This window comes from Rhinolophus hipposideros, assembly GCF_964194185.1.
Source record: "Rhinolophus hipposideros genome assembly, chromosome: 11".
NCBI classification, from domain to species: domain Eukaryota; kingdom Metazoa; phylum Chordata; class Mammalia; order Chiroptera; family Rhinolophidae; genus Rhinolophus; species Rhinolophus hipposideros.
Window position 1 is genome coordinate 32811635 of NC_138057.1, and position 16818 is coordinate 32828452.

Sequence of the window (16818 nt, forward strand, 5' to 3'; positions counted from 1 at the left end):
AATTTATGAATTTTTCAAAAATAGGTCCTTTTCCCAGTCCCTCCCTCTTTTTTTCTTTTCAAAATTGAAAAAATTTCTTCATTCTAGCTTTATGAGATTGTCAAGGAGAAAAAAAGCCTACAACTATCATGAGATATTAAAGAAGATAGAATAAAATTGAATGCCTTGGGAGTTTTGTGTAGTACAAAAAAGCAAGGAATAATTTGGTTTATTTTTTTTTTCCCATCTAATATTTTTAGGTACAAGCCTATGCAGAAAGTGGATGGGGTTGCAGATGGTTTCACAGGAAGTGGTCAACAGACAGGCACATCTGTTGAGCAAACTGTAATTGCCCAAAGTCAACATCATCAACAGTTTTTAGGTATGTTAAGGTGTAATGCATATTAGTTGCTATTAGGATTTTGAAAACAAGAGAACAATAGTAGTGTTTTCTCCAAGTACAATGTCTATTGTAGATGTGAATTACATAGAAAGACTTTTTTTGTGCTGAAATTACGCACATCATATATTTCTAGTGCATTTATATTTTCTCATGTTCACTGTAGCTTATTTTCTAAAATCTTGAGCTATGTAGGACTTTTAAATGTATATAAATTAAAGGCTTATTGCTGTGAAATTGTTTTCCAGAATTTGTATTAATTGGGCTTTTGTGATCAAAATTGTGTTGTGTTTACTTTCAGTAGTAACGAAAGTGCCAAAAAGAATTCTTATTTTCTATGGATAAAGTTACATATGCATACAGTCTCAGATTAGAAAAAAATTATTATAAACTTTTAAAAAGTAATTGATTCTTTTAAGTTGATCACAGTACTTCCTATGTTTTTTTTTGTAATTTTCTAGATCGTATACATGTTTCTTTTTATTTAAAGAGTTAGGAAGTGGAACTTGAACATTTTACATATTCCTGTCATAGCCAAAGGTGCAAAAATGGCACTTTAATTGACAGCTCTTCTAGAGGTGAGCATGCATAGTTTCCGTACAGCAGATCAAGATAAGTGGAAGCTATCAGAGAGTGCGTGTGTGTATGTTTCTGTGTGTGTGTATATGTGTCTATGTGTACTTTCTGACAAAGACAACTAAAACGGACTCTCAAGTAGGAATAGCTACTTAAGTTGAAAATATTATGTCTGCATTTCCCAAAGTAAAATTCTCAGGTATATTTTTGTGGACTTCTGTGCTCTCAAGAAGAATATGTTTTTATTTTATGTTTTTATTTCAATTATAATCTTAAAAAAATGAAAGCCTATTGTGGATTCCCTAGAAGCCTAGAAGAAATACTGTTCTGCAATTTTATCTTCCACATTTGTATTTGAATGGATAATAAGGCAGGCACCAAAATGTATTGCATTAATTGTCCGGAGCTAATGAGAAAAGAACCGAGAGAGATTTACTATGTAAATTACGCCTTCATCCCAAGGGAAGGCTAACTGATGTCCCAGCGCTCTGTGTGGAGGACAGATTCACAGCTCATTCAAATATAGAAGAGTAATGGGAGAACCAGCACCACGTGTTGGTATAGGCCTGTCAAACCCAAAACATCCTGCCGCAGTCGTCAATATCGCATTCATGTTGTGAGAGGTAATCATTTACTTACAGGACAGCAGCAGCATCCATCATATCCAATTAATGTTGTTAAGTTTAATGTTATTTTTGTAGCTTTCTTTGTATTTCTTTCGTAGCTTTTGTGGTTTGTGATTATATAAGAGATATGAGCATAATGAGTTTAAGGCTAGATTTACTTTTTACATACTTAAGTCACACTAGTAAAAATAGCTAAAATTGATACTGGCCAGCTTCAGAGATATTTTTCTTTTGAGAGGGGCCCTATATTAAGAGACACTGTGATCTGTTGTTTACAGTGTAGGCATAGTGAAATTTTAGTTTTTCCAAAAATTTTATGTTCCCTCTATTGTGCTGATGATGTTGCCAAGTTTTGCTTGCAAATACTAATATCAAAAATCCTTGTTCTTTGGACCTCTGATTTTTGATGTTTTTTCTTTTTAGTCTTCTAAAATTTCCCTTCATTAATCTGTAATTGGCACCATCCACAAAGCTTTTTTTCTGTTGTGTTGTCATGGTAACAGATGCATCTCGAGCACTTCCAGAGTTTGGAGAAGTTGAAATCTCTTCTCTGCCAGATGGCACTACCTTTGAGGATATCAAGTCACTGCAGAGTCTTTATCGAGAGCACTGTGAGGTAGGTCTTTTCAAACAGTACGGCCACATGCTAAGTTTGATAGACAACGTGCTGAAACAAAATAATCGAAGTTATTCCTAGAAGACAGATGAAGCTAATTCATATTTCTTTGAGCACTAATAAGTTAATTTTTCTTCTTGTCTTAGAGTGGAGAAGTGAGGAAAGTGGGAAAGGATGAATAAATTTTAATCTCCATCTTCTTAGCCATCCTAATATGAATCCTTTGATGCAGCAATTCCACTTCTAGGATTTTATCTTAGAAAAATGTTTACATACAGATGAAGAGATAAGTTTACAAGGAAACTTACTGCATTATAGTTTTTAATGCAAAAGATTGGTTGTAACTTCAGTATCTAATAAGGCACTAAATAAATAAAATCTAGTGTAATCTATAGAGTGGAATATTATGCAGCCATTAAAAAGAAGAGGCAACTCTAAATGTACTAATATGGAATAAGCTCAGGATTTATGTTTAAAGAGAAAAGCAAGATTCAAAACTGTATAGCATACTATTATTTGAGTGAAAAAGAATACACACACTCAAACACACACACGAGAGAGAAGGTGTGTATGTGAGTGTGTGTGTGTGTTAATGATGGTTGCCTTTGTAAAGGAAACTGCGTGATTGGGATTCAGGGGAAAGAGACCTAATTTTTAAATATACCCTTTTTACATTTTTAATTTTACACCATAAGTGTATATTTATATCAAAATGTTTTCTAGAAATGTTTAATAAAGCACTTTAGGTATTCTTTCTAGGAACCATCAAGACTCCAGTTTTATTTTGTTTTTGTGGTGAATTAAGGTTTCTCTTAGTATTTTCCATCCCTGCTCCTATTCCCTTTCTGAATTGGCTACACTGTCTCCAGGAGGTGAACTCTCCTCAGGCCAGCATGTTAATATACCTGCACCTCCCCTGGTACCAAAGGGATAACGTATTGCAATGAGTCTTCATAAGTGCCTTTCCTTTTGAAAGAGGAGCCTGTTTAGAATTTAAGTAGCTTTATTCCAGGATTATTTGTGATCTATTTAGGAGTAAAAGGTAATCCTTTAGATTTCATGAGCAATCCTCCTAACTGCTGACAATGCAGTATATAGTGAGAAGTCTCAGCTTATAGCATTCACAGATATCTTCCTACTCCCGAAATAAGAATTGCTTGAATAAATCTAAGTGCTTGTCAAGGGTGCTGAATTATTAACAACCAAGGGCAAACTCTCTCTCTCTATTAACAAACCATGTGCCAAAAGTGATCTTCAATGTGTCCTACCAGTCTGTTCCCAATATTTCTTGGAAATGGAATGATGAAAGACACTTAATATTCATTTCTCTTTTACTGTGCTTTACCCAATATTAAAGAATTTCTGGATGATACTTATGTGTCTAGAAAAATAATTTATTTCTACTGAATATCATGTATATTCGATAAAAATTTATAGAAAGATTCTCTAAGCAGTTTCTTATTTCTCTGTATTCTGGTGAACCTTGCTTTAAGCAATCCAGCCTACACAAATACATTTGGATTTTTTTAAGTTTCTCATACTTACTCAAAATATAAGTTAGAACATAATTATTTACAGTATTAAAGAATGCACACTAAGATTTTTCTAAGTGAAAAACTCCCCCAATATGATGAAAATATTCTTTATATTACAAAATTTTCATTAACTTACCAATTTGCAGGCATACTCTATATGAAAAGATAGGGACATATATGATAATTAGTCTGTATGGGAAATGGCAGTCGAAAGAATAATCCCCATTTATTTCAGTCACCAGTGTACATGCCTTCTCTCATGAAGCACAGCAGCAAATATAAAAAGAAGAATTCTAATATTTTCTTTCTGTCCAACTTCCAAACTTTTGAAGTATAGGTGCCTGAGTCTTATATCCAACCCTGTAAATGGTCATTCACTCTAAACCAGTAGAATATGGATTATTTTAAGATATGTTTGCCTATGCATTTTAGTTTGAACATATTTGAAGGTGGGTGGATGGACAAATGACCAAATGTATGATTTATTTGTAAAACTGCCTCAGGAAGCTTAATTTGAATATCTTTTCAAAACAGTTGGAGATTATTGAATTTGTAGAGATACTAAATTTAAGAAGCACTGAATTCTTTACTTGCTTGATTTTATATATTTCCTACAGTTTATGTTTTAAATAAATATTAATATACCTAATATTTTGTTTGTATATTTGAAATTTTCACAATTTATCAAAGATATTTTGTAAGTATCACTAGTTTCAGGTAAGGAACAAGTATAATTTTCTACGCACATTGTTGTAACTAATTTTTTTCTTTTAACATAAACATAGTATTCTTATAGCAATCCCATAGATAGACATATGTAAGGTATTATATAAGATATTTAGTAGTTGCCTCCTTAAGAGGTGTCTTTTGGAATGTGCCTAAGATACAGTTGAGAAAGCAGCTGTGATAATTTGCCTCTTGGGAAGGTTCTGCTTTTTGCCTTGGGGGAGGGACATCTATATGCCCTTTACTTTCAAGGCTTGCACTGACATTTTAATTGTTGCTGATATAAAAGGATGAGGAGCATGTTAATTAATTTCTTCCTTTCCCTCCATTTTCATTACCCAACTACTTGCAACATTTCCTACCAATTTCCAGAACACGCCCCAAACAAATTTTGCTTCTATTTGAATTGGTCTCAGGGTGTTTTTGTGTAGAACATCAGTAATGCTCTGTATCATGCATATGGCCAGTCTACAAAGGTAGAAGACACTCTAGAATTATGATGTTACATTTTCCTCTTTTTGCCGAAAATACTCAGATTGACTCTCTCGATTGCCTGCTCGCATCTCTTTGTTTCTGTGAATTTTGAAGATCTTGACTGTGCTATTGTACCTGTCCTTGTTCTCAATGCTGAGGACACCAAACATATTACAATCACAACTTCTGTCCTTTACGCTCCAAATAATCACAGAATCACGTGTTCTTTGCACCAGCAAGTTATTCCTTGGTTTGATGACTGCTTTTATCTGAAGGTAAATTTACAAACCACTTGCAATGGCAGGGTGAAACTAAATATGATCATCAAAGATTAATGAAAGTGGCAAATTTTAGCATCATCAAAAAAAACTGTCCTTGATGCAACTGGAAAACGGATCTAAGAGATAAAATTAAGGGGGAGTAGGAGGTGACGTTTAGAAAAGGGATAGTCTTAAAGCCACTCTCTAAAGGGAAGATGCAGAGATAAGATTGAATGGGAGGCACTGCATGACCAAAGAGAGGTGCTTGCTGTGCTTTTTTCTGCCCAGACAGGTGCTATCTGAGGGCCGGCCTGACTATAGTGTGTGCCCAGCTTCTGCTTGGCTGGGGACACTCTAGAACCCATGGTCAACAGTCTTAGACACAGCTTATTTAACCCTCACTCTATCTGCCAGGCACGAGAGGCTCCACAGCCTTTACTGCTGGCCTCTTTGATGGTCAGTGGACACACCTAGCCCATGAGCACGTATTTGGATTGAATCTACGTTCTATGCCTTTCCTGATCTGAGAATAGGAAGAGTGGCAGCAACCCTTGAGGCAGAAAGAAGCAGTGGGTAAAAGAATAGAAGAAAATGGAGAGGAAAGGAAGCAAGCATGGCACTGGGGGGGAAACAGAGTTGAAAGTGAGGGTGGGATATGAGGCCATTATAGGAGGAATACAAGTTATTCTGCCTAGTCTTTCAAGAGTTGTTTTTTTTTTCTTCCCTCCCCTACCCTACAGCTAATCTCTTTTGTTTCCCCACTTCTATTGCAACAATTTATTTCAGTTTCACCATGTTAGCTTATGAACCCAAAGATATCTTTACCATGTAAGTTCTGTTACATTATACGCTCCTCACACATCCCCATAAGAAATATTATAAGGTAATACCGATAACCATTTTGTTTCTTAGGCAATATTGGACGTTGTTGTGAATCTTCAGTTTAGCCTGATAGAAAAATTGTGGCAAACATTCTGGCGCTATTCTCCCTCTACTCCAACTGACGGCACTACCATTACTGAATCAAGGTCAGAATCAATATGCTTTTCCAATTCATTTTCATGGCTGAGTAGATGTCACAGCTAATAAATGAGAAATATGTATACCAGTTGTGAACCTTACCTGATAACATTAAATGAATAGATTGAAATAACCCACAAACTGCTCTCTTGAGGTTTCAGCGTGTGTATTATAACTCCCATTTTATTGATTTGGGGGACTGCGGTAGAGCTATTTCATCCTCATGGAATTAGTATCATCTCTGCCTTTTATACCGTCAGAAAGTATTAACGTGCGTAGGCAGCTCTGGGGGAGTGTTATATATATCCAGTCGTATGGCGCCAGTGCAATGGTGGTATAGTTCTAACCTCAGTAATATTTGATAAACTAAAACTATTTTTAAAGTCCATTTTCTTTTTTATCCTCATTTGCCATCTATTCATTTGCTACATTTATTCACACCAGCAATCTGAGTGAAATAGAAAGTCGACTTCCGAAAGCAAAGCTGATAACTCTGTGCAAACATGAGTCTATCCTGAAATGGATGTGTAACTGTGACCATGGGATGTACCAGGCTTTGGTGGAGATTCTCATCCCCGACGTCCTTAGACCTATTCCTAGTAAGTTAAATGCAGACAAGTACGGATGCTTTTGTTCTCATACATTCCACCCAGAAAGTATTGGGAAGTGACATTGCAATCTAGCTTGATTCTAATCTCATTTAGATTTGCCAAATAGAAAACATGCAACACAGAGTATTGCCTGAAAGCAGCCTAGGGCCAGAACTGTAGTAAGAGGGGGAAAATAATCTGTTTCTCAAGCTTTAGTAGTTTTCTTTTTGAAAAAAAGCTAACCTATGCATGTGACAGCCCAGTGACTAATTGCAGGAACACTCCCAGGCCAGTCAATCATGTAAAAATTATTCCACCCAAGGACACAGTTTCCTTCGTAATGCCAAAATTTTTTGAAACCTGTAATTACTAGGCAAGCCTCTTTCCTGGCTGCTTTTGATTTGAAATGAATGTATCTTGGTTTCTACTGAAGTTGAATTCCTTTACAAAAGCATTTACTTTGTTACCTACATCATGCTAAGAACTACAAATGCGGTTTCCATTAACAGTAATGGTTAACTGGCATTTTGAGACAAAAACCTGTGTAACTACACAAGCATTGTATTCCCACTATGACGCAAATAGGAATTACATAGATAAGCTAGATTACCTTTTTCAAGTGATGGTTGCTTTTTAAACTACATTGCAGCAAACAAAGCTATTTTCTGTAAATGTCAACAATATAAACGCTACTATGACTACTTATCTTCGAAGCAGTTGGAATGATTTTATGCCTACATCTTTATGAGTACATAGTAGTGACCTTAACTTTTAAATACACGGGACAGAATTTCCACTCTACGATGCTATTAATAAGATAAAAGCAATCTTTTAGCTTGTGAAATTGGCAGCCAGGTACTTCTGGGACACTGTTCACAGTTGATTTGTGTTAAATTATTTCAGATAATATTTAAATAGGGATTTAGTACAATGAAAGGTGAAGATACTAACATTTGTATGTTTACACTTCCCCTCCCTCCCAAACATGATAGATAACGGTGGAAAATAGGAATTATCTCACCTGTTCCCCACCACCTTAAAATATATGCTTAGACACACATTTACATATAATATCAATAAACACACATAGATTTGTATAGAAATTAGTTTTTTAAATATCCAGCTGCCATTGTCACATTTTTATAAGCTGCTAATGTTTTCTACTCTATCTGCACCAAGTTTCCGGACTAAAGATTGATTAAATGTGATATTGTCATGGAAAATTTCAATGTGTAAATTCTCTACTAATTTATGTTTCAGAATCTGATTTTCTTTGTTTTGCCTTTTTTTTTTTTTTGCTCCCTGTACTGTGAGTTATAATCTCTAGAGATGTTTAAGAGAAGTTGCATAGGGGAGCTCATTAGCCTATGACATCTTACCACCAATATATAATTTCTCTCATGAGATAAAAGATGTCAGTGAGCACTTTTTTTTTGAGGCAAATCAACAACATCAGTATTCATTAAATAATTCTGACATCTTTTGCTTCTATGTTAGCATCACAAGACTTTAACTTAAAAATTCAACAGTTTCGTAACTTAAATCATGTATCAATTTTAGTTAACTGTAAGCCTCACAGTTTAAATACACAATACATTTAGCTTTTGTTTTTTGCAAATTTTGACTTAAAAACCAATTTATTCTGTCAAGTAGTTTGTCTCTACATTCAGCAGACAACTCAACTTCAGGAATTTTCACATGAGTATAGCTTTCTAGTTTCGCTGAAATTACAAGATACATTAAGGTGCCAAGTAAATTTGGAAATTTAATTCCCAATCTACAATATGACTTAACAAAGTTTACGATACAGTTTAGATAGCTGTCTTCTGATTGTATGCATTTTAATATTAAACATGAGCAGATTGAAGTTAGCTTTGGAATAGATTTTAAATTTCAAACCATCCATTCATGAGGAAAGTTGTTCGAGATGATGTGCACAGTTCGATCTGATATGAACCCAGAGAGAGCAAACATAATTCTATTTTGAAAAATTGTAATTTTATGGCTACTAGTACTTCATTTTACCATTTACTGTCCAGATGGGATTCCTTTTTTTAGTCAAAAAAGTCTGCATATCACACTAATTTAAAGTCAGCTTGAAGCTACTATATTCTAAAATACATTTATCTGAAAATGAAAAAAAAGTTAAGTGTAAAGAATTATATAAGAACTCAACTGGTAACACTTAAATGTAAAATTATAATGTAATTAAAGGGGACCCAAATGTCATTTAGTACAAAAAGATAAAAACTTAAAATCATTCGATATATAAAGCATATCATTTTATAATCCCCCAGCATCAAATTTGTCTAGATAAAACAAGACTCAATTTTTTAAAGTAACCTTTCCTGGTTCTTGGTTTTGCTTTTTTTGTTTGTTTTTTTAGATTAAATAATTATTATATATTAATTATTAAAAAATGCAAAATACAGATAGCCAAATCGATTCTTACAAAAATTTTTCCAGTTTCAAAAAGGGTCGTTAATTTTTTTTCACTCTTTTTCATTTCCATTCATGCCTGCCCTCCATGGTTCTAGTACATAATGCAGCAGAAAAATAGTTTTCTTTCTTTTTTCTTTTTCGGCTAAAGTGGGAAGCTTTGGAAATTTCAAAAGATTAGTTCTAAAGAAATTTCCATCTCATTGTTTCCAGTGATTCTTATGGTTAAGAGTCTGCACTTCTTGAGTGGTTTTCCTAATCAAAATTAAGCCATTTCAATTTCTCTTTATGATTTGACCAGTTAAATGAATCATTTTTAAAAACTAGTTGTTTTTATTATTGGATTAGTAATATTTGTATCGTGTGCAAGTAACTCAAGTAAACTAAATTACGTCTAACCCTGCTTTAACAAAAGTAATAGAGAATCATGTCAGACTCATTTGAGCACAGAATGAAAAATCAAGGAATTTAATCTTATCATTAACATTAATATTCTTGGGAGCCTTGGACAAAAATGTAACTTCTCTGTTTCTTATAGTAGACTACCAATTGTAATACCTGCCCATGTTATAGGGAACCCACAAATATTTATTTTGTGAATGCCTCAAACATGTGTTAAATGTCTAAATCTGCTCCTTATACTGGAGAGCCTCAGGCACAGATGAAATAAAATGTTATTGACTGAATTACTTGTTGAACAAGAGAAGAATTCTGTCTTCTGTTATATAGCAATATCAATAAGCAGATCCTTTCTTGTAAAATAGTCAAAGATGCCTCTAAATATTTTATGATCACCATAAAGAGCTACTTTCATGGGACCTAGACCTATTTCAGGTTTTAACAGATATGTGAAGAATATGGAATAGACTATTTTAGGATTATCTTAAGAATATCGGTCTCTGTGACAGCAGTTTTATCACACTGATATTTTATCTCTACCTGCCAAGTGAAATGGAGAATAGTTATCCAAAATTTTCAAGTTAGGCCATTTTAAATTTTACCTTACTTTTCAACAAGAGTGAGAGATGTCTATTCTAATTGACATGTTCTAGTGTAAATAGATGCTTAGAAAAAGAAAGGAAGCATTGCATTATCTTCTTTTAACTAAATAAAAAAAAAGGAAAAGGAAAATAGATTAAGAGCTTGGAAAATCAAATAAGTTTTAAAGAAAATAGCCTTTGAGCACAGAGCTGTTAATGAAAGAGTTTTGTTTAAGATAGGAAATTCCATAAGTATATTCACAACTGGTATATGTTGCTATAAGCAAAAATATTTGAATGTTTTCATTTCCTAACAAAGTATTATAAGTATCTTGGAACAAAATAGCTTTAAAAGAAAAAGCCCAAAACTTAATTCTTGGATGCTTTCAAAGTTAGGAATAATGTTAAATAAAGTCTTGTCAATGAGGACAATATGAGCTCTGTGCTATTTCATATGTCATGTGCACGTTTTCCCTTATTCTAGCATACAGATTAATGTTCTTTGCTATCTTTTTTGTTCTGCTTTTATTCTTTAACATTTAGGTGCCTTGACCCAAGCCATTCGAAATTTTGCTAAAAGCCTTGAAGGTTGGCTTTCCAATGCCATGAACAATATTCCACAAAGAATGATACAAACCAAGGTACATTTTTATATCTCTGCTTTTTCTTTTGCGTTTAAGAAATTCTTCTGAACTGTGCCTTTTCTATATGTCTTATGAATGGCGTTATGTAAAATGTTGGTATTATAGTACATAGAATTTTAAAACTGACTTTTATATTTGTGTTTTATATCCATGTAATAAAGAACTTGCACAAGAGATGTTTTTGATAATGCTCCTTTCAAAAAGACCAGAGAAACATTTTAAGTGTGGTCTATTTATAAGCCCTTTTCTAAAGCATATGTTTTAGATTGTTTAATTTCAAATATTAAAAAGAATAGCCTAGAATGGTCAAACAGTTCTTATTCGAAGGAGTTTTAGGATTTTTTAACTCCCCAACTATACTTATTGTGTTGTGAAAAGTTCATGTAAATGAATATTTTTTTTATTTTCAGGATTTTTTTTAAACATTGGAGAATGTTTTTGTGAATCAAGTAATCATTTCTTAAAGTGAACAGTTGTCTCATAATTGATCAGTATATAACAAGAATGTGGATTATTTAGCTAAAGATAGGAATTCTAGTCTCTACATTGTCCCCTACTACTCATGTTACTTTAGGTTAATGTGTGAACATACCCCATGGCAAGATTGAACTAATTCTCTCTAAACTTGAGTACCAGAAATTACATTTATGGATTTTTGTCAATGACTGTATCCAATATCGAATTCTAACAATATACATTGTCTTCCAATTTGGGGGCATGGTTGAGTGAAGCTCTTGTAGCTGACAAGTCTGTTTGGGAACACAAGTAGTTCTTCCTGCTTTGACTCTCGTTTTGCAATAGCACTTTCTATCTCTAAAGCATACAGAAGGAAACATTTCATTGATAGTCTACCTTAGATTTTTGTTTTAGACCTATGCTGTCAATACAGTAGAGGTAGCCACATGTGGCTATTTACATTTGAATTTTGAATTTAAATTTAATTAAAACTTAGTTCCTTATTTACACTATCTACATGTCAAGTGTGCCATACTTCCTTGTGGATAGTTGGTACCATATTTGGCAGCATATATGTAGAGCATTTCCATCAACGTAGAAAGTTCTCCATGACAGTGCTGTTCTAGGGTGCCACAGTAAAGTGGGCAAAAAATGAAGGTGCTATTTGACTATGATGGTCAGAGGAATGCTTTCCAACTTGCAAAGTCAGTCATATTCAAAACAATACTTCGAACAGCTGAAAACACCTCCCTTCCCAGTGTCGTCAAAGTAGATATGGTGGCAGTCCAGCTGCAATATTGACTATGTCATTGAGCTCCAGAGTTGATTTTATTTACCTTGGTGGAAGGCGCCTCCTGCCATGCCTCTCTTACTGATGTGCACCCTTTTTTTGGCTGAACGTCAGTCAGTGAAAACAATCTACCCTTATAGAAGAAACAGAGTAATGAGCTTATGAATGGCTATTGTTATCAAAATACCTGGGTTCTTATCCCATTATTGTAACATAGTTTCTGTGTAACCTTGGACAAACGACTTAACCTCTTTAAGTCATAATGTGTGTCTAGTAGGATGGTTACGTGAATTGAACAAGGTAATATATATGAGGCACTTAGCACATTGCCTGGCACCTAATATGTACTTGATTAATATAAACCACAGAAATTGGAAAACCACAGAAATTGAAACAAGTGTGGGATTCTTTTAAGGGTATGTGACCTGCCCCCAAGTTCCACACCCGCATGGTTCTAAAACCTCTCACTAGCATGATAGAGCATTCTTTGACCTGTGATCACCCTCTACCACTCGGCCAAGTGAATGTTTAACCAATTGTTTATCTAGCCATAGTGATTTAATGCCATACCGTACAGTCCTGGAAATGTTAAAATTCACTTTAGATAGACTGTGCACGTAACAAGTTTCACTCAGATCATGAGATTTAGATATTTACCTAGACTTTTTTTTTTTTTGGTATTATCTTGAATATCTTTCATTGTAACCTGGTTCATTCAGGGTTGCAGCAGGAAATAAATGGTATGTTCAAACAGAATAATTGAAGAGAGTTTAAGAAGGGTCTCATCTCCAAAAGGGTGAGCAGAGTTAAGAAAAGGAATGGTAAAGCACTCCAGGACCAGCCATAGTGGGAAGTCCTGAGCATTCCTACGTCTGAAGGCAGAAGAGGTGAAAGTTATGGCGTTAAGAGATCCTACCCTTGCTTCAGGACAGTGGCCCTTAGAAAAGGAAAGCAGTATCTGCCAAAACAGAGAGCGAGCAGAGCTTGTGGGAGAATAAGTATTTGACCGCTCTTTATTCCCATACTGCAGTCTCCTGCCAGTGCCTGTCTTTGGCCAAACCCAACTGGAAGCCACAGTATGTAAGGGAAGACGTTAATGTAGTATGCTGAGGTCCGTCCTCCCGGGCACAGAGCAGAATAGGTAAGGATGGAAAGCAGATTTGGAAGGGCAAATGGAGATTTCCTGGCTAGCCCTTTTATAAAAATTCTGAAAAAGAGTAGTTCTTGTGGCTTGTTTCTAGTAAGTTTATTAGCTGTGTATTTGCTAATAAAGGCTATTGTGAACACTTTTGTTTTATCTCAAAATTACCGAGGTTTCTATGAAATAAAAATAATAAGAGTGAATCTAGATGATGGAGCCCTGAAAAGCATATTTTTTAATCCATTTTAGAAAGTGACACTGTACAGTTTGGCTTCCAAGTAGAAAGAAAAACAATTATTTGCCTAGTTTGTAGTACAGAGAGTAGAAAAGAAAGGAAAATCAATATTTTTTCCTACATACCTAGACAGAAAGTTATTTCTTGCTGTGGATGAGGAGTTACTTGTAAGACTGGTTTAATTAATGCTGCACTCAGATGTCGAAGAATGTGGGAGTTTGTTTTAGTCTTGACCTCAACCCACTCAAAAGGAAAGTAATACTTGGTGTAGAGATTTAAATGTTATAATTTACAAGTAAGCTCTCTCACCAAATGAATTTGAAATAAGTATCAGAGGGAAGCATTTAAAATTTGGCAAGGGAATAAAGATTTGAACATTTGCAGTGGTTTCTTTTACTGGAGGGGGGAAAAATTCCCAATTGAATTGGATTTCTTCACAGGTTGCCGCTGTAAGTGCCTTTGCCCAGACTCTGCGAAGATACACGTCGCTCAATCACCTGGCCCAGGCAGCTCGTGCAGTGCTTCAGAACACTTCCCAGATCAACCAGATGCTCAATGACCTCAACCGGGTCGACTTTGCCAATGTCCAGGTACTCTGTGTGCTTTCAAAATGTGTCTTTTAAGGAAAGACACCCCATTTTTTTCACCTTAATTAGGATCATCATATTTCTCTTTAGCGTTTCATCAATACACAGGCAACCTCTATATTTACCATGTCCTGAAAGAGGATAGTTTTACTCAGCTATGACTTGACTGCTCCTCCGTTTTGTGGTTAACATCTGTCAACGTCTGCTAAGATTTATTGTAGTAGACGGCAACGTGTGTCACCAGGGTTTGCAGAATAGTTAATGGAGTGAGGACAATCACAGTCACTGAAGGTAGGTAGGAGATTAAATTCTTTTGTCTCTTAGCTGTGGGTTCTGGGGCAAGTTACTTAACTGCTTTGGGCTTTACTTAACCCACTTTATAACACCTATCTTAGATTATTGTTTAAATATTTAGTAATACGTAAAGCCCTCTGCACTGTAACACACGAGACATTTGTTCTTAATAGTGCCCCACCTTGAAAGAACTGAGAACAAGCAATGAGACAAAATGAAGTTCTGACACACGCTACATATATACAACCTTAAAAACATTCTGCAAAGTCAAAGAAGTCAGACACAAAGGACCACCTAATGTATGGTTCATTTTATATAAAATCTGTAGAATAGGTAAATCTATCGAGACAGGAAATACTGTGTTTCCCCGAAAATAAGACTTAACCGGACCGTCAGCTCTAATGCGTCTTTTGGAGCAAAAATTAATATAAGACCCGGTCTTATGTCTTATATGTCCGGTTAGGTCTTATTTTTGGGGAAACAGGGTAGATTGATTAGTGGTTGCCTACGTCTTGATGACTGGGGGATTGGAAGGTAACAGGTAAGTAGTGTGGGATTTCTTTTCGGGGAAATGAAACATTCTAAAATTGATTGCGGTGATGGACACACAACTCTGAATATACTAAAAGCCATTGAACTGTATGCTTTAAATGAGTGAATTAATCATATGTGAATTATATTCCAATAAAACCATTAAAGCTACCTTATTTGCCGGCGTATAAGACGACTGGGCGTATAAGACAACCCCCTAACATTTCCACTCAAAATACAGAGTTTGTTATATACTCGCCGTATAAGACTACCCCCTCTTGCGCACACCTTCCACACACCAAATAACTTTCAGTTTAAAATTTGCATCATACTTCTTTCTTTTGGCTGGTGCCATGATAGGGATGATAGGGGTTTGACTGGTCGACATTTCCTATGCTGTACTGTACAATGGTGCAGTATTGTGGTTGGCTGTTGGCTGTATACAAAGCCTGATTTGATTGGTCCCTGCTCCCTGTTTGCCCGCCCTGTCACTATAGCAGTCTGGTCCACCCTTGCATCAGCATCTCCCTGGGACCTCACTAGTGCGCAAGTGCGAGCTCTTCAACATTCTAACAGGCACCATGATAGCGCAAAATCGCAAATCTTCAATGCATATGTAAAGAAATATACGGTAACCCGAATTTACCACACTCACAAAATCGCACACAGCCGACCATACACCCAGTATGGTATCGCGATTCGCGATTTTGCGCTATCATACTGGGTGTATGCTCGGCTGTGTGCGATTTTGCGAGTGTGGTAAAATCGCATAACAGCAAAATCGCATAACAGCCGAGCATACACCCAGCAGCGCTGCTGATGCCTGAACGGTATGTGGAATGAAGTGGGCGGGCATCGGGAGGCCACTATGGCACGGGGCAAGCACTATGGGCAGTCTATCTGAAGTGTACCTGGCATATAAGACGACCCCCCCACTTGGAGGCATATTTTTCAGGGCCAAAAAATCGTCTTATACGCCGGCAAATACAGTATATCATTGATTAAAAACAAACTATTCATTACTTCATTTCTTAGAAATTGTAATCTGTAGTCTGCTCTAGTTTTAATCATTTAAAATATGTCAAAAAGTAACATTTGGGCTTGATTCATTTTAGGGTATAGTAAATTAGTTGTTCATTCTGACTTTCATGGATTGGGCTCAAACTTCTGATGTATATCAAGTTTTTTAATACGTATCTTTCTATAATCTATCACTTAAACAGTATACAACACACATACATACATACATGCAAATGCATAACCTTTACAAGAAAAAACTATCTCAAGTTTACAAAGTCATTAGCTTTACATATTTCAATGGAGTTTATGTTAACTGATATTACTGAGAATTGAAAGTCCATATTGCCTTAAAATTTATATTGTAATGTTTATTTCAAGTCTTCATTCAAAAGAGATAGGTTTAAAAGAACCTTAAGAAAAATTGAATATCTAGTAGAATGTATCATGTCCTTTTAAAAAATATTTCATATCGTCATATTCACGTTGTATGTGAAAAGTTTGAAAGGTATATACATTAGCATGTTGGCATTTAGATATTCTTAATATTTTGTTTCTTTTTTGATTATTTTAAATTTTTCTATTGTCACATTTCAATGTACTTAAAATATTAAAAAGTAGTATTTAAGGGGTAAAATCTGAAAGTCTTTATGACTACTTAGATGAGAGCAAGAAGGATAGTAGATGGTATCATCAGCTGGGAATATAGAAGAAACCACATATTTTCCTAATAAAGTGAATGGAGTTTGGGCATTTTGTATTTGAGGTACCTCCCTGTTAAAATATCTCTTGACTAGTTAAAGTTTGTAGGATCAGGAGAGATGCTGGGACCAGAGGATGGAGATGAGGAATTTATTCAGTTAAAATTGTTGATTTGAATGATCTTATCTTCTGAGAACAAA

The 16818-nt window shown here is 35.1% G+C and overlaps 1 protein-coding gene across 7 annotated transcripts in view; it reads left to right on the forward strand.

Annotated features, from left to right (window-relative positions):
• The window catches only part of RFX3 (regulatory factor X3), a 266691-nt gene that overhangs the window by 210007 nt on the left and 39866 nt on the right, over window positions 1-16818 (forward strand). For all 7 annotated transcript variants that reach the window (XR_013994520.1, XM_081067309.1, XM_081067311.1 and 4 more), the window contains 6 exons: window positions 240-361; window positions 2085-2197; window positions 6105-6220; window positions 6657-6811; window positions 10765-10862; window positions 13928-14077. Coding sequence is in view for 6 of the 7 variants with exons in the window: in XM_081067309.1 (XP_080923435.1) it covers window positions 240-361; window positions 2085-2197; window positions 6105-6220; window positions 6657-6811; window positions 10765-10862; window positions 13928-14077 (754 nt within the window). In the remaining variant the exon portion in view is untranslated. The remainder of the gene's footprint in view (window positions 1-239; window positions 362-2084; window positions 2198-6104; window positions 6221-6656; window positions 6812-10764; window positions 10863-13927; window positions 14078-16818) is intronic.